Source organism: Stegodyphus dumicola, chromosome 2 (genome assembly GCF_044657685.1).
Source record: "Stegodyphus dumicola isolate Sdum_Otavi_A_Nest chromosome 2, ASM4465768v1".
Lineage (NCBI taxonomy): Eukaryota > Metazoa > Arthropoda > Arachnida > Araneae > Eresidae > Stegodyphus > Stegodyphus dumicola.
The window spans coordinates 250963883-250988929 of record NC_140769.1 but is presented as its reverse complement, the minus strand read 5'-3'; the positions used below and the strand labels follow the sequence as shown (position 1 = coordinate 250988929).

Below are 25047 nucleotides of genomic sequence, written 5' to 3'. Positions count from 1 at the left end.
ATGACTGCGAAAATGATAGTTTTTTGATACGCTACCCTAAGATGTCTGACATAAAAAATACATGACTGGGAAAATGATAGTTTTTTGATACGCTACCCTAAGATGTCTGACATAAAAAATACATGACTGGGAAAATGATAGTTTTTTGATACGCTACCCTAAGATGTCTGACATAAAAAATACATGACTGCGAAAATGATAGTTTTTTGATACGCTACCCTAAGATGTCTGACATAAAAAATACATGACTGCGAAAATGATAGTTCTATAAAATGCTCTATCAGAAAAATAAGAATGCAGGGGGAAGTCTATTTAACATTGAGTAAGTGACTGTTTCGCTATCTAGGCGAGATATCGCCAAGCTGGCGACGGTTTTGGCGACTAATTTTTTTTGCCAAATTTGGCGGAAAATGGCAAAAATACGCCTAACTGCGTATGAAAAAATGCAAGAAGTTTGATGTACGATAAAAATGGATCAGGATATTTAACTTCAAATCTTGCAATTTTTGTATCATATTCAACTTAGCCTGAGGAACTGGTTTATTAAATAAGAATAGTTCGGGGAGATAAATTTAAATGAAGTGCAGCAAAAAAAGAGTGCATAATTTAATAGGCATTACAATGAAGTTGTGTGTTGTATCCAGAAATTTTTTTAACAGGGCGAGTAGCACACATACATATATGCAGATTCTTCGTTATTTGATGTCTTTAAAAATAATACGAGACAATAATATATAGTGGCAGCAATTTGAAAGCCAAATCTCTCCTCTATAGTGAACCGACATCCATACTGGATCCACATCAAAATCCCGTTTGCAAACTAAGAGCCCCTTTTGGGCTAGAAATATAATGTCATCAAATCACATTATGCTCCTGAATATTCGGATATTAACATAGAAAGAGCTTCAGTTTGATGGCAAAAGCTCATGTTTTCTTCTCAATGAATGGCCCTCTAGGAAATGCGAAGACAAACTGATCGGACAGCTAGCAGAAACCCATCATAAGTTGTTTGATCAAAACCAGGTATGCTGTTGAGGGATGAAACTTGGAATACCGTAAGCCAATTAATATTTCAAAATTTATTACACTTTTAATGTATAATTTCAATTTAGCAGAAAACAACCGGTTGCATAGAAGTTGCCTTCACTTAAAAATACATATATCATGTTATGAATTATTTCTCCCGCCTTCTTAGCATGCCTTCGTGGTGTAATAGGCAGCACACTCGGTGCGTATTCGAGAGGTCCGTGGTTCAAGTCCCGGCGAGGGCACTACACATTCATCACATCTCTCCTGCTTCGAAATAGGAGAAAATAGAATTTAACTTTGATAAATCTTCTATTAGTTATGCCTGTGATGTCTGCAAAATCCTAAATGCTTTAAGAAATTAGTTCTCGACTGTAGTTCTCTTTTAAAAACACAATTAGATATATAAGTTGTTCTCAAATATTACAAAATAATAATTAAAAAATTTGATAAATACACAATTGGAAAATGCAGTAAATTTTAGAATGGATTTTCAGAATAATGGCAACTAAAATATTAATTCAAAAGAAGAATTCTTATTGAATAAAAACAAAGCATTAGTGGCACAGTTTAAATAATGATAAAACCCTTTTCACTTTTTAATCATTTCTATTCTCCAAGAGGAAAAGAAAACATCCGTTAATATTATTCATAAAATAAAATAAAACAAAACATACAACTTATTAATTGATAGCAATACAGTTATAAAAATACTAAAAAGAATTATGCACGCCGGAAACATTTATCAATCAGAATAAAAATAACATTTTGTTACGTAAACACTTTTCGTTCAGAACCGGAACGAAATTTTACTCGTGTTGACTTCTAATGAAAACAAAATTATTCTTCATTTAGAACATAGAATTAAAACACGGGAAATTCAAATAAAAATCCATTATTTAAACAACGTAAGACAATATAAATTTTTAACGTGCAACCTAGATAAAAGAAACACCTAGAGCTTATACCGTGTTTGACGGCATATAAGACGCACTTTTTTTTCCTAATTTTGGTCTCAAAAAAGTTACCTGCGTCTTATATGTGAAGGACACAGTCACGTGAAAGTAATTGCATTCAATAATTGTTTATATGGCTTTTACGAAACGTGAGAACTAAAAGAAACCACGCTATTGAAACTTTTTTCCCTTGTGTGTGGCCGCCTAAATAAGGGTGCGTCTTATATGCCGTCAAATACGGTATATACTTTATATATGATTCTGTTTCGTTTTCAACGACACATTTTATTCCATATTATTAAAGTATTATCGACGTTATAATTAGAATTTTATATTGTTTCAAGTGAAACTGCTATCTCTTTATTAAGTTAAATGCTTATTAAGTGAAAATCTCTTTCTTATTAAGTTAAATGCTTATCCGTTATCTTCGGGTGAAGATGAAACCATGCAATGTCCAAAATAACCTTCGGGTGAAAATAAAACCGCTACTTTATTCAATTTCCAAAATAATCTTAGGGTGAAGACTTCGCTGGTGGAAGTAGTACCTAAAAAACTGGAAAAGAATATGAGCCGATGTCTTGGATTCGTAAACTAAACATGGTTTTTCTCAACTGGATAAAACATTCGAACCGCGCGTTCGGTAGCCAACTACAACCGAAACTACCATAAACAAAATACTCACTTGGCATTTTTAAAATAGTTTTAATTAACAAAACGCAAATAAGATAAAACATTACAATTAAGGGCGTTATAATTACACATTTAAGTTACAAAGTAAATATCAGGGAATAACATCTCGGGAAAACAGCATGCTTAGTTCATGACTCCCGCACATCGACTAACTGTATATAGTTTTTGTTTATGACTGGTGTTTATTCCGGCGGTCGCTAGGTGGCGCTCGTTGAGCCGTAGGGTTACAATATGAAAAAAATCTGATGTTGATACTACATGACTTCTTTGTACGGCCTACCAAATTACATCCATTTTTTTTGCTGAATTTCATGTAAAATTCTTTCCTCGAATTTCATTAGAAATTTATTTACCATTTCATCAATTCAGTTATCACTTGGCGACAAGACAAAGATACATAAAAACACTAAACATCTGCATTGAAAATTATAAATACAGAAAAACATAAAACACCAAATAGAGATAAACACAATTTTTGCAACTAAAATTAGCGTTTCTAAGCAAAAACAAGCAATTTGGTCTGCGGGCAAGAAGACAGATTTTTCGGTGCACAAAACTGGAAGTTTACTTTTGGTCCCATCCGTCAAAGAGATACTGAAATTGGTGGACAAGCTAACTTAATTCACTATTCTATTAAGAGTTTCAAATGTAAGTAAATGGAGGTTTCATTAGGCTTAGTACCACTTAAACAACTTTTAAATTTATTGATAGTTCTAAAAGTATTGCGTGCAGATTAACTAAAGGCAGAAAAACCTTAACAAGAACATAAGAACAGAATATTTCAATCAATTTCAAAGCAAAATATGCCCAGTTTACCAACGTATAAGAATAAAAAAACTGAGCTCAACGGGTAACAGGGCAGATATATAAAGAATATGAGACTGAGCTTACCCCTGCTTAATCTCATAATCTTTCCTACCATTACCATTTTTTCGTTTCTTTTCTTTTATTAGCCCGAAGGAGCGTAAGCCCAGAAGCGCTGTTAGTCTCGAAACGGCATTTAGTATTGAATCACTTTTGAAATGGCTGCCAGCAACTATTATCGCCCTGTGTTGAACTTAAAGAAATTAAATAATGAGAATTTGTTTGAGTCTATGCATGTTTCCCGCATTGTGAAAGAACAACGATACCTAGAGGTGTGTTTACGCCTCTAGCCATCCAATTTTGAATAATAAGCACCATTTTATCTCATATTTTCAACAGTCAGCAGTCCAGTATGCAAAGCATTGAATGAAAAACTGTTGCCAAAACCACATTTCTAAAATGAAACTATTCAAAATGACGCGATTTTATCAGAAAAGATAAAATAAAAAAAAATCTGATTCAAATTTTGAAAAAAAAAAAAATCGCTTTGAGGAGCCCTGGCTCTTGTCTAAATGTATCTATGTACCAAATTTCACTGCCCTGGGTACAGCTTACGTACTTTAGCTTACGTACAGCACGAACGAAAGACACACATACAGACAGACTCCTTCTTTTATTATAGTCTATAGAGATTATGTACACTCGTGATCAAAAAATGAGCAACAAACGCTAAAATGGAAGGTACTAATATAAAAAGGAGAGTTCCCAAGCATACAATTTATATATGACGTAGCGGTTGCATCGCCGAAAGAAAATAGATGACCAAAATTAGCATAAAACGCAATCCTGCAGTCGCACCACAATGCCTTAAACAGGCATGCCGAACCTAAGCGTCAGTGCGCAAGCAGCGATAGTTCCGTATAATTCGAGATAACCAAAGCCTAAAGCATGATTCGAAGACACCATTTGCACGATGAAATGCATTGGAGGGCTGTCTGTTATGCAAGCTGGTGCAAGACAATTCGCTGTTGCGAGATTGCTGAATGTGCATCGTACTGCCATCAACATGCTGTGGAATCGCTACCAAAGGGATCAAATTTTTATTGAAAAACATTTGCTTTTCTTAATACATTATCTAAATCGTTTTAAAAATGCGTAAACACCCTCTGTAACTATACTACTTAGACAAAATCATTTCCTATTTGTGCATACATTTTACATTGTTACCATACATCAGAAGTTTCCAAATCATATGCTGAAAAAAAAACTGAAGTGGGTGAATATGCAAGGGAAAGAAAATAGAGAAAAAATACAGTAATTAAACGTTTTCCCTTCTTCTATCTCAAAATACTTTTGCTGTCAATGTTTTTTTAACTCGTCGCATATATTATACAAAAACTAACACAAAAATATAAACAAAAGGTAATTATTATGTGCCTTCAGTGTTCGGGTTAAAAATAAATTTCCATGTTGTAAAGGCTGATCCTATTCTGATTCGCTAAATGCAGCATATAGGTACAAATAGGAAAGCACAACAATGTTCCAAATAGCCAAAAAAAAAATATCCATTGTTACGTACAGGAAAATTCAGTATCATTATAAATAGAAAAAATTATTTCTAATAACTTCAGTTAAATTTTGAATAAAAAAGGAACTGGCATATTTTCATCCAAAATCTTTATAAAAATCTATAAAATTATTTAAAGACTTTAACTTTTATAATTATTTTCTTGTAGTAATTAATTTTCTTTTTTTCAGCCTGTTCGTGATAATGCCTTACGTATTATAGTAAACCAAACACGGGCCTTTAGCATGGAAAATCCGCGAATCTTCAGGCTGCAAATTACAGTAGGAATTTCTTCGTTATTCATTTAAAACATCTAATAGTACATAGGTATTCAGAGTTACAGGTACACAAAGTTGATACTGTGTTGTAATTTACGGTGCTTTAATTCAATTTATAAATGTTATTATTTGTGAACTAATCCTTAGTATATTATTATTTAAACTCATTTTTCATTTGAATGCGATAAAACTCTTAATATGTTAGCGAAAAGAATTGAACTGTTGAAAAGCGGATGATGTTCGTTCCTACGAGGCCACTCACTTGGGGTCAGTCATAGTCCGACCCCCTTTTACGTCCAAACTTCACACGTGTTTCATTCGTTTGAGGCGAGAAAATTTCGGCTTCTCCTGAAATTAAAACTTTCTGTTTTGTTTATTTCTATTAGTGTCGCATCTTTGGCAGAAATATGGTTAAAACCATTCATTGAAGTTTAGCGCGAGGACGGGATATGTCACATTTAAAAGGGGGTTAGACTTGTATTGGAAATTTGGCGATGAATTACTACCCTTTTATTGTTGGTTGGAGAAAAAGCAAGATAAGTACTTGATTGGATGAATATTAATTTATAGTTAATTTGAGCCAATAGTGATTTTAGAGGCGGTCCCTCTTTGAGAGAAACCGAGGTTCTAAAAGTTTTAACACGAAATGGAAGAAAGATTTTTCTACCTTATTGAAAATTACAAAAAGAAAAAAAAATGGGGGCAGAGAGAGAACGAAAGACAATGAGGTTTCGACCGAAATTCGGTCGATCCCGGTCTGCGAGTAAAGTTTTCCCAGCGATAAGGAATTACCGGTCTGCGAGTAAAGTTTTCCCGGCGAAAGGTAGATGGGCGTGTACTTCATAGCCGTCCCGGCCACGTATGAATAGTAGCATAAAGATAATGAATTCCAGTAGCCGAAAATATGAGCTCGTTTCGTCTCTTCAGTAAAGTTTTACTAGCCGCTGAAAATTCGTGCTTGAAATTTCGGGCTTTTCATGGCCTTCGCAGCTGCTAAAATGCACTACTTTTGAAGCAAGTTTTAGGATGTCGCTGTTGTTATTGTCTTGTCGAGGAGTCAGTGCAGAGGAGTCAAATAGGACCGAAAGTATCCAGAAGAGCCGCAGCAACATCAATAATCTTCGAAGAATAGAGGAAAGTTGGTGCGAGGGAACTATATCTATATTGAAGAGCTTAGCCAAAATAGCAGGACAGTCAAAGAGATGGAGCTTTGTGGAAGTTCCATGAACGCTTATACTGTGGGAAGTATTTCTGATTTATTTGGATAGCGGTGAGAACAGGATAGTGGTCGCTAATTGCAAATTTTATTACTTTCCAGTGAGAATTATCTGCAGTTTGTTAGCTTGTAGCGGTGATATCGAGAGCAGACGGACTGCCGATGGTTCTAGAGACGTAAGTGCTTTCTCCTGTGTTAAAAATAGTCAAATTCAAGTCAGCAGCCAGGTTTCCAATTTGGTTTCCCTTGGAATCCTGTAGTTGGCAACCCCATGAAGGGCTTTTAGTGTTGAAGTCTCCAAGAATAATTTTGGTCTCACTGTGGTATTTGTAAGACACTGGAGGAGACAGGTGTGGCTAGCAGGGGAATAAGGTGAAGAATACGGGATTTGGAACATGCAACTCCATTCATTCCTTCGGAGACTGATGGACATATTGGAATTTCGCTAAGAAAACAAATTATAAAGAATATTTGATTTTTACAGAGCGACAAGTAACTGCGTTCTCTCCTTCAGAGACTGATAATCTGACTCTTTCCAGACTTATTAAGTGGAATTGTCAGCTTTCAATTTCTTTATAAATAAAAGAATGCCTTTCTATAAATGCCTGTCCATGTGATAAGCTTAGAGCATTTTTGATATTTTCCATACTTGTGTCAAGTGAAAAGTTAAGAAAACAAAGGGAAGATAAAGATGTGAAGAAAAAGACTTCTAGTATCAGAAGTGCAACATTCAAACATTATGATTTCTTTGTCCTTCCAAAGATTTCCCAAAAGAAAATGGAATAGAAATATTTTGAAAAAAAAAAAAAAAATCAGTGGAAAAAGAGGAAAATTAATTTTATACAGAAAACTGATACATACTCTGACAATTCTGAATATTCTGAGACAATTACATGGAAAAAATTCTTACCATGGAAAAATTAAAAGGAAGAAAATTTTAATTAATTATATAGTAGTCTGCTTTTGCTATGAATTGTTTTGTAAACTGTGCTTTATAGCATTTATTACCTTGTTTATTTTTCAGATTCAAAATACTATATAGCAAAGGAAAATAAAAATGTTTTATTTTAATGTTATTCCTTAAATGTGATTTAAATACATCACCATTATTTTAATTAAATTTATCAATGTTTCCAAAAAAAATCGTCGAAAAATTCCCAGATCTCCGATATAATTTTCTGCAGAAATCAAACTTAAAATCGCCAAAATGTTGATAAGTCGCTAAATTTAGAACCGTTTAATAAAAGAATTCACATCCCCAAAAGCAGAAAGTTGTTTAAATGCTCTTCATTAGAAAAAAATTAAATAATTTTGAAATGCTTATGTTTGACTCCTTGCTCAGAAACTCCAGTATCCCACTCTTTATATTAGAAATAGGAACAAATTATAACCCATGAACCCATTCAAAAGATATTCATATTTGTCAGTGATTTGTCAAAAATATTCCTCCATAATGATAATTCACACTCAAAACAACAGTCGTAAAAACAAGACAGAAATTTCAGATGATTAAAATTAAGGACCTTCTGCCGATTTTGGCCGAAATTAAGGACTTTTAAGGACCAAAACTCGATTCCAAAAAACCGAAGGACATTTAAGGGCTTTTATGTACCGTACGAACCCTATGTATTGCAAATTTTTCATCTTCTCGAAAGTGTTGGTAGCATCTATCCGAATTTGTTGATGAAGACTTATTTTCAAATCTGTTTAAATTTGTGAGTTTCTTACAAACCATGGCACATTCACCATGGCTTTTATCATCCTTCTTTTTAAGACTGCGATCTCCTGCTTTTTAGTTTTTAGTGTGGTGGCTCACATTGGGGCTGCATATTATAAAATTGGTCGAATAAACGTTAAGTAAAACATTCTTTTAACATGGATGCTGAGTTTGAATTCTCTTCCTCTAAAACTGTATAAGACCATAAAAGCTCTATTAGCCTTGTTAATTTTATCCATAATGTATTCTTTGAAGGTTATTACCGCAATGTATTTATATGAATTTGTAATAGGGATGATTTCATTTCCTATCTTTACTTCTGAGTTTAACTTCGTATGCTTCTTGTATCTTCTGTAATACACACTGCTGCATTTTGAAATATTAACTTGATCCGCCGGTGACCATGTTAACATTGCAGTTGCAGGTTGTCAATTGCGATTTGATGGTTTCTTGATTTTGATAAAATAACTGTATCGTCTGCGTATATGAGCATTTTAGAATTCAGTTAGGGTTTGGCAGGTCATTTACAAAGATACTGAAAAGTTTTGGCTCCCTGGAGCACACCACTTTGAACAAATTTCTTTTGAGATAGAGATTATTGGCAAAATGGCGGTGGTACAAAAGACTGTCTGGCCAAGAGGAAGAACAAAAAACTAAAGAGCCTTACTCGGGGATATAAACTCTCTTAACTGCAATGTCTATCGATATTCAACATCAGATTTAACAGTTCTTAGGGAACGAGTTCCCATTCTTCAAAAAACATCTCTTGCAATTGTCCGGTGTTCTCCGGAGAGTAAGATCGTGCCACCACGCATCTCCTTAAAGTATCCTACACATGTTCAATGGGATTTAAATCAGGGAAGCACGTTGGCTAATCCATTCTGTGAGTATGTTCCCTTTATAGACGCTTCTCAACAGCATGAGTTTCTTGTGGCCCTGCACTGTCATCCATAAAGACAAAGGCGCGACCAATGGCCCCAAAAACCACGCACGTGAAGGAAATAACTTAATTATAGTAACGATCTCCGGGTTGGTGGGATGAAAGGTGTCCCTACTTTTCTTCATATCAAGTGGTGTCAGGAATCGTTTGTCAGACTGAAATAACTTATTGGTAAAGAGAACGCTATTCCGTTGATAAGGTATCCAGTCTTTTTATGCTCTATACCACTGTAAACGGTGCTGCCGATGGGCTACTGTTAATGGTATGAACGTTTAGGACTGCGGCCAAATAGGCCACATTTATGAAGTTGTCAGTAAACCAGGACACCTGTTTTTCGGTTGCAGTGAGCAACTGAGCTGTGGGTAATGTTTCCCGCAGTTTGATTCCGATCTCTTTTCGCCTGCAGGACTACATATCGGTCCTCAGTCATCATTGCTTTCTTTGGCCGACGACCACCAACCTTCTTACAGCTGTACGTGTGGTGTGGAAAACTTTCAAACTCCTACAATAATACTTCTGTTATTTCCAAACTCCTGAGCGACAAGCATTCAAACTATGTCCCTCCTTAAGATTCCCAATCATTCTACCACGTGTAAAGGCGTCCTGATGGTTTCTTGTAGCCATACTGCAGGTACAATCTCACTTTCAGTTGCAGAAGAATGACTGGAATGCCCCATCCTTTCTTCTTTTTAAGTTGCCTTGTACTGCGCGCGCTGATTTCTCGTATTTTGTATGCCATCTAACGTCATGGTGCTGATATGTGGATATGCATCCCCATTCTACCAAGTTGGCTTTTCCAAAAACCGTTTTCAACAATTTCATAGTTGCTTGTTGAAAAATGAATTTTTGTTGCTTAATTTTTGCGCATTAATGTGTGATGTAAATGCGATCCACTTTTCTTCAGAAGGTCTTCCAAAAGATCACTATGCAGTCACTGATTTATGAAGTACAACGCTGTGTGACGGGACCGCTTCCGCCCTAGCTTTTGCCTTTCTTTCGGAATTCAGTGCCGTCCCGCACTTCACAGTGGCCAGTCATCTTAAGACAAAAGATACCCCTGTTTCATATTTATGGAGGCCACAAAAGGCGTACCTTAGACCTTGCCGCTCTCGCGACGCTATCTACGAATATATCTGATAACTGAAACTAATTTTTGCTGGAGAACGCTGTTTTGTTAATGGCGATGTTAATCGATAGATGGCACCAGTGAAGTTTGATATTTTCTCCTGCTCTGCTAGTTCCGAAGGTCAAAGTGAGAACCGTAGCGTGATGACGCAAATGATGAAAACAAAAGTGCACTTTCGTATTAAATGTTGAGAAAGCATACCGTTTCTGCATATTGAGTGAAGCTGCCACTCATTTTTACATTTTTTCTAATCCGGAGAATCATTTTGAGGCCCTCTAAATAGCACGGTCCCCTGCGATTAGGATTTTCTCGACACGTAAGTTCTCCTGAGCTTGCATGTTTTAATATAGCATGATAAATAAGCATTACTAAATTATGCCTGCTGTTGTACATTTATGTTTAGCACAAAAGTGAAATCAAAAACATTAAATCAGCGTTTGTTTTATCCTCTTCTAGCTTCAATGTTGCGGCGCCGATTTTCCAGGGGACTGGGTGGGTTCTACATGGTGGCTACAACAAAGAGAGAAAAATACCAGTTTCGTCGTTCCTCCCAGCTGTTGCCTCACGGGAAGCGTTATAAGACAAAAAGAACTATCTTGCAATAAAGGTCAGCCACCGTATGAAGAGGTCTTGGATTCTAGACTCATACATCAAAAGGTGGGTTAAATAATATTTTTTTTTATATATCTATAAATCCAATGGCGGGCATTTGTCCATTCAGCAATGGCCACTCCTAAGGTCAGAAGTTGTGGCCATTTCATTGTGAAGGCACCTAATAGGCGGCCACCATTCCCTCCTATGAAGGGACGGACAATTAAAACCATGCCTTCTCGAAGATTCAAACCGTATTCTTCGGTACCGCTATACCATCTGGGCGGCGATTAGTAAACTGTGATAAGTTCAGACTGCATACAATCTTTTCTTAATTAAATATATAAATGGAACAGCCTACATTTCATGCACGCCAGTGGATAATTTCTTCCAACGTTGCAGATGAAAAACATTTATTCAAATTCAATGAGGGAAAAAAATCAATTTTTTCTCCTCCCTATCTGGTGAGAAACTAATCTCTAAAAGAATGCTTAAACCGTTCTTCTGCAGTGAATTTGTAAAATGTTATTTTCTTTTAGGGTTGCTCTGATGTCGCAAAGAAACGAAGAAAGAAATTGCTACTTACATCAGGAATTGTTTTCCTGTTAAACGCCACTGTTAAAATGGTGGGTTTCTTTGGAATCCACTGCTTTGTTAATTCCATTGCTGTTTCCCAGCAACAATTAAAAGAAATTTCATTTGAGGATTATTTTGCTACGACACATATCTTTGCTTAAATCTTTCTTGTCTGCATAAAGACATCTTTAAAATATTTTATACAAACGGCACTAGGGTCAAATCTTTGAGGTGCATTAAATTTTTACACGGAAAACTTAATGCACCTCATAATTTTTACATGGAAAACTTATATATATAAACCTAAAAATAACAAAATTTTATAAGCCTAAAAATATAATTAAATTTATAGGCCTATACACATTAATTAAGTTTTAAGTCTGCTTGAGCTAATTAAACGTATATTTAGATTTATTAATTTTAAAGGTATTATTAACGAAACTAATAATTTGGACTAGCTTAAGTTTTATAAGTTTAATCAGATATATCTGATTTTGCATCTACATTGGTTATCACGTTTTGTAACAATTACATATATCTGATTTTGCATCTTTGGTTTCGTAACGATCAGATATATCTGATTTTGCATCTACATTGGTTATTACGTTTTGTAACAATTACATATATCTGATTTTGCATCTTTGGTTTTGTAACGATCAGATATATCTGATTTTGCATCTTTATATATCTCTATGCATTGTATCTGTAGATTCACTCGTACATTTGCTATTAATTAAGAGTAATAAATATTATGAAATATATTGCTGTTTTCTGAAACCTTGAAATGTATTCTACGTCTTGTGATAAAACAGCACTCTATGCTTTTGCTGTTTATCTGACTCTGTCCAGGGTTAAAGAATAAATTAAGTTGCTATTCCTAGTGTGATACTGGCATCATTTTAATTCAATTTCAAATGCTACTGTTCTTTTGAGATACATGTATTAGTTGTGTTTGGCCTAAAGGGTGCACGTTAAATAAATTAGAATAAGAAATCATACCCACTAATAGTCATTAATTCCAATTTCAGCATAGCATGCTATCATGCTTTTGTTCATTGTTTAGTTATACAGTGCCTAATCAGCTGGCTCTGAATGTAATCAGTAAGGTACACTTCATATAATATATGCAAATAACAGCAAAATATATTTCAAAATTTTGAGGAAATCTCTTCAGCAGCTATTAAGTGAATGAATGCACTTCACCGTTACCACCAGTTAAACGTGAACTGGTGATACGTATATTATAAAGTTTGTTACGTATATTATAAAGTATGTCAGATGCAGCTGTTTATTTGTTCGTTTTCCTGCAGCTGAGGAATATATTATGTGGTTAAAAATATTGCAACACATGCTACCAATACCTACACATGTTACACCAGTAGTCTCAAACTAGCGGTCCGAAAGCAATTTTGTGCTGCCCATGAAGAAAGACACTTCCAGTTATGTATTTGTAGCAAAGATTTCAAAATTTTAGTTACCGCATAATCCTGCGTATAACATGCACTTTTCATTGCAAAAAATTAGGTTCAAATTTACGGACGCGCATTTTACGCCGGTTATAAAAATGATAGGTTTAAAAATAAGGAACGAGCATTAAAAAAAAAAAAAAAAAAATAGATTTTCTACATATACCTAAATGATGTTTATTTAAAAGAAATGGCATACCTTATGAACTTCAAATCTATATTATCGGATAACATGAAAAGTTCGTCATCCGTTATATCTTCAAGCACATCATCGAATTCTTTTTCATCTTCACCATCATAGTTACTCTGATCCGTAAATCATCATCATCATCCGTTTTATGTTCACCAATACCAGACACCCTTGCTACAACACGACTTCCATTTTCTTTCGCGAAATGAATGTCTTTGCATTTTAAACCAGCAGTGCGTTTGTTTCTTTTCGCAGGAACCATTTTTATTATTAAAAGGAACACTAGATTAACTGTATTTTCAACTAAAGCAAATGCGATTTACTATAGGGCTTCCATTTTCACTTCAAAATCACATCTTCAAATGACTACAGAAAAAGAAAATATCTAACTCCTAGTTCCACGAATTCATTCAGGTTGGAAGCGCATTCTTACTCCAATTACATTCCCGATTTTCTCGAGAACCCACAATAGTATTCTTTTTTATCACTGCACCCTCTTTGCCGGACTATTTATTTTCTTAGCATTAAACCCACACACCTTATCGCTTGTCAGTTCAGTTGTCTTCGAAAGGAGCATTGCACATGCATCTTTTAGGGTTTTTCGTGAAGAATTGGGTACGTGCTATACGGCGAATATGCCTAAAAATTAAAAAAAAGTGTAGCTTGAAATTACAGATGTGTGCCAGAAAATACGGTATTTGAAGTTCGAGTTTAAATTATTTTTCCATTAGAAACGAACATGAAAATCTATAAATGGAGTTAATTAATTTAAAATGTGATATAAATTTTATTAGAAGATTTGAAGGTGCAGATTTTATTAACTTTCATTCGTACTTGTGAAAAAATTAATTTGTTATGAATTTTTGCATTCAGAATAATCGCTTTGGTCGGGAATACATTTATATGAAAACAGCTTTGTTTTTCAAAGTTGAAAATAAATAAAAAAAAGAATGCGATTGACTGATGAGCACCGACAACCCGTGATGAAGATAATTTCTGGTAATTTCCTCTCTAAGGCTGCAACTTTTATCAGAAATGAAATACCATCAAATATCAAGCTACAGTAAGAAATGAAGAAGTGTCTAATTATGTTATATAGACAAGCATTGAAGATAAATTTAATAAATATCAGAAAAGAGATTAAACTGTAAATTTTGTCTGAAAACTTTGAATATTTCATAATTTATTTATTTTTAGTTTAAATTAAAGTAAGTAATTTAGTGATTAATTAAGCGCTTTGAAAATATTTTAAATAAACTTTAATTCAAAAATCTAACATTTAGTTGTCAATATCTTTAAATTACAAAATGCAACCCCCAAAATATCTTACAGATTTCAAACAGAAAATAAATATAAATTTGATTTTTTTTTTTCCTTTTGCGATACAGTACAAAGTCTTTAATCCGGAATCGTCAGGACTTCAGCGATTCCGGATTAAGGGTTTTTCCGTATTAGAGATCTCCAATTTAAATATGGTAAGATGGCATGCAGAAATTATAAAATTAAAAATATGAAATCGTAATTTATGAAATAAAGAGCAATTATGATCTAAAAGGTATCAAAATTTACAAAAAAAAAAAAAAAAAAAAAAAGCTTAATATTTATTTGTTTATTTTATTAAACATTTTTTTCAATGTAAGTTGTTTAAGTTGCTTCGTTTTTTGTGCTAATACTTTCTTTTTAATTCTATAAACAGACATAATTTCTTGTTCAGTTCCACTGTGCAAGTCCTGTAATTGCTGTGTCGAGAATACCGAATAACTTGTCAATCGAAATTTTTTCGTTTTCAATAACGTGTCACTTTATTCACTATCGGAAGCGGTACATCGAAACATGCTTTTGCTTTGTAGATCCTTTGGCAGCTTCAGAATCGGAAAAGTCTTAAAATTGCTCTAACAGTCTGCAAAAAATAATAAGCCGGATCCAATTAGAAGATTAAGGAACAACGCAATCTGCAACATTTAACTGAAATAGATAATTAGATAATTTTAGCCTAGCTTATACCGTCCGTTATACATTAAACGCGCATGCGTAAACGCATATGCGCGTGCATAAAGGTATTATTCCCATGCGTAAACGCTACGCATGCTCAGAAAATTTTTAGCTTTGAGGTCCGGATTATAGATCATTCCGGATCATGGACGTCCGGATTAAAGACTTTGTACTGCATTATTATTTATGTATGTTTTGATAAATATTTGCGAATTAGCAAAATTTACTTGAAATATTTTTATTTATTTATTTTTAATTCTGGCCCATAAGTTGTTTTCAGATTGAGCATTTGGCCAGCATGCAATTAGATTTTGAGACTACTGCATTACACCAAATCTCATGGTCAAACAAATACTGCTTTTGCATCTTTTAGTGCTAAACATTTGTCATCAGCAGAGAATTTAAAATGTATGAAAATTTAGAAATGTATTGCAAAAATTATTTCTGATGGGCACAGAACAATTTATAACACTTAACTGCATACTTAAAAAAATCATACTTCATGTATAACTGCTTATTTTCAAAGCATACTTTGCAATCCCCTTTTCTAAATAATATTTCAACATAATTTTATTAGTATTTTTAGTATCTTATCATTAAAAATAAAATTTCATAACTTTCAAATGTGAAACAATTAAAATATTGAGTAAGAATGAATATAAAAAACATAAATGATAAGACATTTGCCACCATACATTCACTATAACCATAAACCATATAAAAACACAATGCAAATTTTAAATTTCTCACAATAAACATAATTTTCTTAATTATAAATTAACTAAAAAAGAAATTGATATCATTAAAAAAGTAATTTATACAGAGATCAAACACATTTTTACATGTGGAAATTGAAGAATTTTAAGGACCATTAATGAAAAAAAAGGACCTATCAGCAGAGAGAATTTAATAAATGAAAGCAATTATCAATACTTGAATTTCACTTCTGTAATACCATTCTAGGAATATAGTAGCAAATCTGTAAGTAGGATACATTATTATTAAACATAATGTAATACTTAACATAATTATGTTATGTAATTTATGATATTGGTTCTAAATCGATATTAGGATAATTACACATAAAATGCTACAAAGCATGCATGTTTCATAGCAACAACTCACAGCAAAATATTTATGAATCTTTTTAAATTGAAAATTTTTCACATATTTTAGCTAAGTTACATCATTCTTCTCTTTAGCATCCTTTAAAATTCATTTGTATCAATGAAGAAATCAATACTCCAACTAATTTCTGCTTCATCACCTAATTTGTTAATTCTTTAACAATATATATTTGAAGAATAATTTTCTTTATGCAATCAAATTCTTTCTCAAAAAGTTTCATTTTCATTTTAGAATTTCAGATTTAATTGAAGATCTCTGTTACTCTAAAGAAGTTCAAGTATTTAGAATGTTTAGAAGGAACTGCTAATTTTATTTCTTTAATAATATGAGTATTGAGAATAAATGTAAAATGATATAAGGTCATGGCTGGCACCATGATCTTATATCATTTTACATTTATTCTCATAAATACATATTTGTTAATGAATCACCAAAGAAAAATATGCCTTGAAAATGTTATTTCACACTCAGAATGGCAGTCATAAAAAGCAGACAGAAATATCAGATAAGAAAAATTATAAGATGTATCTCCTGCCTTCTTAGTGTGTCTTCATGGTGTAGTGGTCTGCATGCTGGATGCCTATTTTAGAGGTCTGTGGTTCGATTCCCAGCAAAGGCGTTGCTTATTTTTCATGACCCCTGCTTCCTAAAAAAAATACCTGATGTCTATACAGTGGCGCCCGAACTAGTGTGGTGGACGATGATTCTCTACACCAAGGATTTGGCGATTGGGTCCCCTAAATCCAAGTCGCCTTTTAACAAGGGGGAGTATATAAGGTATTTCTCCCACCTTCTTAGCGTGCCTTCGTGGTGTAGTGGTCTGCACGCTGTTCATGTATTCCAGAGGTCCGTGGTTCGATTCCTGGAGAAGGCGTTGCTAATTTTTCATGACTTCTGCTTCTTAAAAAAAAAAAAAAAAAAAAAAAAATACCTAATGTCTCTAATTGAAAAGATTCAAGAGATGATAAATCATGTCATATGCACAATTGCAAATTTTAAAAGAGAATTAAAAAAAGGCTGATCTTTAGAATATGGTAACTGATAGTTTGGCGACATTTTGGAGGCGATAAAGGTTACTACCTAGGACTTTGGTAATAATGTGAGCAGTACTTAGTTCCGATTACGCATTATTTTGTGTGAGGGAAATGAGAGATCATGGAATATGTCATGTGATATTAATGGATGAATTACGGTTCTTTAATAGGAAAAGGGGGGAATTTGGAAGAATGTCTGTGGCTGTATATTATTTTGTATTAAGCTTCATTGTGTGTTGTGTGAAGTAAGGTTGAATAATTTTGGGATTGTATGGCGCTGTCTAAAGTGAATTCTAGATTTTTAATGCGTCATTCCGAGGAATTGTGATAAAGAGAATTTTGCTTTTTATTTAGCTGAGGAAGTGTGGAGGAAAAATTCGCAGAAAAAATCGTTCAATAATTTTATTGAATCCATAATAAAAGTGTATCCACCTTGTAAGCAAGATTCTGAAGAAGATTAGGTAAGTTAGTATTTTTAATTATTTGAGGATATTATTTTTATGCATTGTTTTAAATGTAAGCTGAAAGTAAAGTAATTTGGTATTATTGGGAAAATTGTTATTAGCAATGATTTAGTTTAAAGTAATCGGGATTGTAAGCTAATTTTTATTAATTTAATGTATGTGGTTATTTATATTTTAAGTAGTGTTTTTAAATTTAATTATATTTTAATTAAATGATAGTTATTTTGTGAATTTTATGTTTGTAGGAATTTGGTATACGTTTTAGTTGAAGTAAACGTGCATGGAAATAATTTAAATATTTGACACTATGTATTTGTAATGCTTGTGGTATGAATTCGTTGGTGACGTTTATAACATAATAGATAATTTAGAGGGAAAAGTTTTTGGATATTTTATTTATTTTATACATGGAAATGTTCATATTTGGAAAGGGTATATACTTTTTCGTTATTAGGTAATTTCATATATGCTCTTTTTAACGGGTGTAAAGATTCAGAAAATTGTCATGCATTTTCGTGAAATTTTTCTAATTTATGAGAAAAAAGCAGTGTACATGGATATGGTGAACAGTGTACGCAATGCCATTTTTGTGCAATTCTGGGATGTTTTTTTCAAGTAAAAATAAGTCGACGTGTACATGGTTTAGTGATATTTTAATTAAATGATAGTTATTTTGTGAATTTTATGTTTGTAGGAATTTGGTATACGTTTTAGTTGAAGTAAACGTGCATGGAAATAATTTAAATATTTGACACTATGTATTTGTAATGCTTGCGGTATGAATTCGTTGGTGACGTTTATAATATAATAGATGATTTACAGGTAAAAGTTTTTGGATATTTTATTTATTTTATGTGTGGAAATGTTCATATTTGGAAAGGGTATATACTTTTTCGCGATCAGGTAATTTCATATATGTTCTTTTTACCGGGTTTAAAGATTCAGAAAATTGTCATGTATTTTCGTGAAATTTTTTTAATTTATGAGAAAAAAGCAGTGTACATGGATATAGTGAAGAGTGTGCGCAATGCCATTTTTGTGTAATTCTGGGATGTTTTTTTAAGTAAAAATAAGTCGACGTGTACATGGTTTATGTATATGTGTTATTTTGAAAAACGCATAAGGAGTATGGTATTGTGCACTTTTTCCCAATTTTGCAGTGAATATTTGTCATGATTAAGCAGTTTTGTTAGATAAAATTTCTAGCATAAGTGTAATTCGGCTAGTAGATTGTTGGAAGAAGTGTTCAGTAGATAAAAAGAAAAGAAACGTCTTTACTTCGTGAAGACAAAATGGCGGCGGGAAAAAAAAATAGAGGTTTGCTGTAGAAGAGTTGGTCGCCAAATTTTCGCCAAAAAATCGCCAAGTTACCATAATCTAAAGATCAACCAAAAAAAAAAAGCTATGTAAGGAGGACCGAGGTGGCAATAAGATATAAGCAAGCTTAGTAGCAGGTCTCATAACAATATATTAGAACACAAAATTCTTGCGTAACAAAACATTTGCTAAATTTTTTGGAAAATTATGTTCTCCCAAATGAATCAACAATTTTACACAAATGAATCAATTATTAAATTTAACAACAATAAAAAAATTTTATGAATAACAATTTCAATTATGAATAAAAAATTTATGAAATTATCATTATATAAATGAACTGATTTACTATCATTTATCAGTAGATTACAAATGAATCAAGAATTTTATTAACAAATGAATCAACAAATATATCAAAAATATTTTTATTTAACAAATTACAAACTGAATCAATAGTTTTATATAATTGAATCAACAATTTAATACTTTACAATTTTTAGGATAAATTTCATATATCTCACAAATAAATCAACAAGTCAGTTCATAATATCAAAATATTATAGAATAAATTTTTACACTGTTTGTCTCCCAAATGAATCAACAGTTTAAAAAATTATCAACAACTTATCAACAAACATTGAATAGATGGTTTCTTATATTTTATATACTCTACTGCAAGTAATTCGTAATTTTCTTTTAACATAAAAATGTAGAAAATTACATGGAAAAATGTTTTATCAAATGATTTAATTTAAAAAAAAGAAAAGAAACTCCAGAGGCACTTGTATCTAACAGTGACCACCAGGTATTACCTAAATACCCAGATTTCTAAACTAAGTTTAGTACTTTTAATTATTTTGTAACAGTTTTCTAGGTCCATCCTCTTCATTTATAGTAGAAGCCACTGAATGTGATCATGTCTGTCCTTAAGTATTCTGATAACATTAATTAAATGATAACATTAAGAGGTGAAAAATATATCCTTCAAAATATGAATGGAACTTGACTAATTCAATATAAATGTAATCAGAAACATGTAAATACTTATTTTCACAGCATTTTGATTCAGAAAAAAGTCATTAGCAGTTGACTGTTTACACTAAAGTTTGTTTTTCAGAACAGTTTATAATGTTCCTGGAAATTATTTGCCCAATGATATACCTCTACTTTTAATACTCATAGGCCATCCTCAACTTCGAATGAGTAGGAAATTCACTGATTTTGTCATCATCTTCTGCAGAAAGTTTATCATATGATGTTCTTGGATTTGTTTCAAAAAGTTAAGAAGTAGTGATCTTTTTCTGTCACTGAATCTACAGACTGAGATTTTTCATTGGTATCCATCTGGGCATTAAATTCCTCACAATTCATGATAGTTGGAAATGTTTCTAATACTTAATCTTCTTTTATTTTACCATTTATTATAAAACTGATAAGCTTGAAACAATACTTCATAGTCTTTTCTAAAGAGGTTCCAAGACTTTAATGGATGCTTATATATGATCCTGTCGACCATGAAACTTTCGCCGAACAGCATGATTTAGTGCCAGTTATATATAAGCATAACTAACAACACAGTAATAATATCTGCACTTTAATTTGATGTAATAATCCTGATTGATAATTTGATGCACTCCAGATTGATTTTTGATAAGCCATCTTTTGTTTTCACGAGAAAGGATATAAATTAATTGTTATTCCTGTATATTTAATTATTAGAGTTTGAGATTTACTTTCTACAGAACAGCAAGCAATGTGCTGTTTGCAAAGTTAATGAAATCTTACCTTAAAAAAAGTGTATGTTAATAGACACCATGTGGGATTATTTGAAAATGAAAAAAAAATGGTAATGCAATATGAAGAGAATATCTGTTTGAAAAACAACATAGTTCGTGGGCTGGAGAATCATACTGATTACACTCTGAGACCTTTACAGCTGATGTGGAGAACTCATAGCATTCCAAACAGAGCTTCCAGTAAAATCGAAGGGCTTAACAAAATAGTAAAACCAAAGAAAGCCTTTTTCGAAGTGTAAAAATGAAGCAAGTTGAATACTGATTGTTTGTTAAATAAAAAGCTGCCAATTACTTTAGAATTTCATAGGAACAATTCCTGCAGCTTTGGAAGAATATTTGCCAACTTTCATGGTTTGATAGGAGCCAGCTTTCGCAGTTGACAGAATAATATATAAGTACCCTTTAATGCTGCCTTAAATGAAAATCGAGATGCCTCATGATTTAATCTTTTACTTGACAATACATCTCAATCATTTGGCAATTTTATCTCTTATTTAGCTATTTTATCTCTTTGGCAACATTACTTCTATTCATTCTATGATATAAAAATTCATTCTGTAATAGTTTGATAACATTAATAGACATGTTGATCACAATAAGCAATGTATTTTCTATGTTTTCATATAATACAAGTGCATGTGCAGTGGAAGACTTAATATGATAACATATCTAAATGATAAAATTAACCATGATCACATTAAGCAGCCCCTATTGTATAAGCATTCACAAAAAACTTACAAAATTTATATGTTACAAATAGAATATGAAAGCCGACCAACCGGGACAGTGGTTAGCGATGCTGACTGTTGAACTGAAGGGCCCACGTTGAATTCTTAAAAAGCCATGGATATTTGTAAATGTATAGTGTCAGTTGGGCATGGTGGCACTCTAAATATGCTGGAAGCCGAAGACTTCTATAGAAGTTGTTGACAGAGGAAGAGGAATGAGAGGCCCTCAGACCTGTCACCCTTCAGATGCTGTCTCTCAAAATTGGGGTTGGAACTGAGCTAAAATTAGGCAATCACCTATATGGTGCTTAAGGCTCTTGCAAACAATAGGCACATTTGATTCCTTGCCATGATGTATGTCGCTGACCTTTGTCAGACAAGTGAGACTGGTTACAACAACAACAGAATATAAAAGAGTTACAGTAGTTTCCAAACTTTTTTTAGTGTTGCAAATTAAGTGCATAAAATTAGACTTGAAAAGGCAGAGTAAAGAAAGAATACTAGAAGAAAATAATGTAGTAATGAAGCAATAAAAAGTAAACAACTTTATGTAATTATTGATAATCAATTACAGTACAAAGTACGGAATGATCTATAATCCGGATCTCAAAGCTACAAACTTTATGCACATAATGCGTTTATGCATGCGCGTTTAATGTATAACGGACGGTATAAGCTAGGCTAAAATTATCTAAGGCATTTCACTTAATGTTGCAGATTGCACTGTTCTTTAATCTTCTAATTGGATCCGGTTTATTATTTTTTGCAGACTGTTAGAGCAATTTTATAAAAATTAAGCTTGAATTTTCGATTATGTCAAAAAGAGTTTCTAATTCTGGAGCTGCCAAAGGATCTACAAAGCGAAAGCATGTTTCAATGTCCATTAAACAAAAAGTGGAATTACTGCAAAAATTGGATAAAGGCATATCCATCTCAAAATTATGCGAGAAGTATGGCATTGAAAGTTCACTATATATGACACAAGAAAAATGACCTTTTTGAATTTTTTGTGGAAGCATCTTAAACAACTTACATTGAAAGAAATGTTTATTAAAGTAAACAAATAAATATTAAGCATTTTTTTGTAAATTTTGATACCCTTTAGATCATAACTGTTCTTTATTTCATAAATTACGATTTCATATTTTTAATTGTATAATTTCTGCATGCCACCTTACCAGATTTAAATTGATGATCTATAATCCAGAAAAACCACTAATCCGGAATCACCAAAGTTCCGACGAGTCCAGATTACGGACTTTGTACTGTAATAAACAATTATGGCTGTATATGTGTGCAGATATATATTTATATGTATATATGTAGAACAGCATTATACATACATATATACATAAAACAAGACATACTGAAATACAATATATTTTATGATTCACCAAAAATTACCTACAAATCTACTGTTGGGTTTCAGTACACATTTATGGAAACACTGACATTATTGCACAAAAACATTATTGAGCTAACATTGTCCCCAAATAGCAGGAATGAATGAATAGGTTTATTTACACATTTTCTTTAAAATTTAAAATTACAATTTACCATATAATTTATCAAATGGTTAAATAAATACACAATATGAATATTAACACATTCATTGCAGCAATGACATGCCTTTGTCCTACTCCATAAATTTTGTGAGAACAAAATTGTATGGACTGGGATGCATCTACAAATTAATAAATAAGTTACTGCAATAATATGAGAAAAAAAAAACTTGTATAGAGAAGGAAGTATGTCGTTGCTAGCATTCAGAAAATATTCCTGAAAAATGAGATTAGCGTACATAGCAATGTAAGTGTTGAGCAAATAAAAAAGGAAAATGTGGTTATTCTTTGAGAACAACTCCATCATTTAAATTTTATGATAAACTAAATCATACTTAAAAAATTATCAGATAAATTATTATTAAAAGAACCAGCAACAATTCAGTGAGATATTTTACATAACATACTAATTATACATGAAATTTTCAACAGAATTACAATTAAATACACAATCAGTATTGATAAATATATTTTTCAGATTTAAGCAAAAATTATAAAAGTCTAAATTAATGTAAACCTGATGAGCGCTAATGTTGTTTCATAGATGACTAACCAACACCATCATATATTTTAAAGATTTCATTTTTTTCCCACTATGTGTGGATTCCATATAAAGATATTTAAAAATTTGGACAAATATAAATATGTAAATGACAGAAAAAGAGCACATTTCTAAATTCATTTTTCTGTAGCAGGGCAAACTTTAAATTCTTCTAAACTGCTCAGTTTTCAATGGCAATGAAAATGCAAGGCCACAGATTACAAATCTTATCTAAACGAGAAGCAATTTAGTAACATGGCTTCAAGAGGCAGAACACACTCTGTCTTACAACCTAAAAACCTCAGTTTAAATACATGAGCTAATGCGCATTCTGCCATGCATATGGAAGGAAATTATAGTAAAGGTCTAAAGAATTAAACTGTCTCACCTTAAAAAATATTACTTTAGTTTTCTCATTTTCTTTTAAATCATATGAACACATTTTCTTTTTAATTTAGAATAAGAATCTTTTTAGTTTATTATTTTTCTTTTACTTAATATTTTTGTTTGGAAGTTATTAGGATATAAGCATTTCTCTTATAAGATTCATTACAAAAGTCTCATCAAAGTCTGTGATTATTTCTATTTTATTTTGTACAGGATTATTTTCAGATACTTCTCTTTGAAGAATTGTCAGGCCTTTTGAATATGTACCACTGCATTCTACAGCAGCTAGATGCTTAAAGCTAGCCTTAACACAATCAGGATACAACACAGCGGCCACAGCTAAAAGATCACAGTCAAACAGTCTTTTGTTGCCTTTTGCAAGACCACGGGTAGCAGCATACTCTGTGATGCTCTTAAAGAACACTCCCTTCTTGGTGGTTATATGGATCAACTGGTCATAATGATCCTGTGTAAGGGGTGGAAAAGAGATGTTAATAAACACTTTTTAACATTCAAATTCTTTATAATTATATCAACAATATAATAAAATGCTGAATAATCTTGCATTTCCAGATCATATGGGATATTTTACAATTTAAATATTCATCAACTACTAACTAAGTTCAGTACCATGACAGAATTATTACCATTTAAATTCAATCATGCCTGCATAAGATTCATCCATTAACAACACATCACACTTTCACAGCTTACTACTGACTTCACCTAGTACATCTACGACAGTAGTTTTTGACCTTTTTTTGTCTCAATGTATTTTTTTCACCATTGCTAGATGACCATCCCCACTTCCTTTCCAAAACTAAAAAAAATGCATATACACTTTCCTTTTTTATATTTAAATTACTTCTTAATGTGTTTTATAAATTAAACAAGAAAATGCATTTAAAAATGCAAAAGCTTGGACAAAAATAGATTTTTACATGCACAAACTAAA

General features: G+C 32.3%; 2 protein-coding genes across 7 annotated transcripts in view; one reads left to right on the top strand and one right to left on the bottom strand.

Annotated features, from left to right (window-relative positions):
* The window catches only part of LOC118198284 (CD151 antigen-like), a 258214-nt gene that overhangs the window by 227130 nt on the left and 6037 nt on the right, over nucleotides 1–25047 (top strand). Inside the window, exons 5-7 of one of the 2 annotated variants that reach the window (XM_085812014.1) lie at nucleotides 5235–5324; nucleotides 10777–10977; nucleotides 11451–12446. In XM_085812014.1, coding sequence (XP_085668140.1) covers nucleotides 5235–5324; nucleotides 10777–10977; nucleotides 11451–11648 — 489 coding nt within the window. In that variant the 3' untranslated portion in view covers nucleotides 11649–12446. Of the gene's footprint in view, nucleotides 1–5234; nucleotides 5325–10776; nucleotides 10978–11450; nucleotides 12447–25047 lie in introns of those variants that run through there. The other variant, XM_085812015.1, reaches the window with a different exon arrangement.
* The window catches only part of LOC118198283 (nucleoside hydrolase-like), a 53892-nt gene continuing 48334 nt past the window's right edge, over nucleotides 19490–25047 (bottom strand). For all 5 annotated transcript variants that reach the window (XM_035369921.2, XM_085812013.1, XM_035369924.2 and 2 more), the window contains one exon: nucleotides 19490–24558. In XM_035369921.2, the coding sequence (XP_035225812.1) occupies nucleotides 24223–24558 (336 nt within the window). In that variant the 3' untranslated portion in view covers nucleotides 19490–24222. The remainder of the gene's footprint in view (nucleotides 24559–25047) is intronic.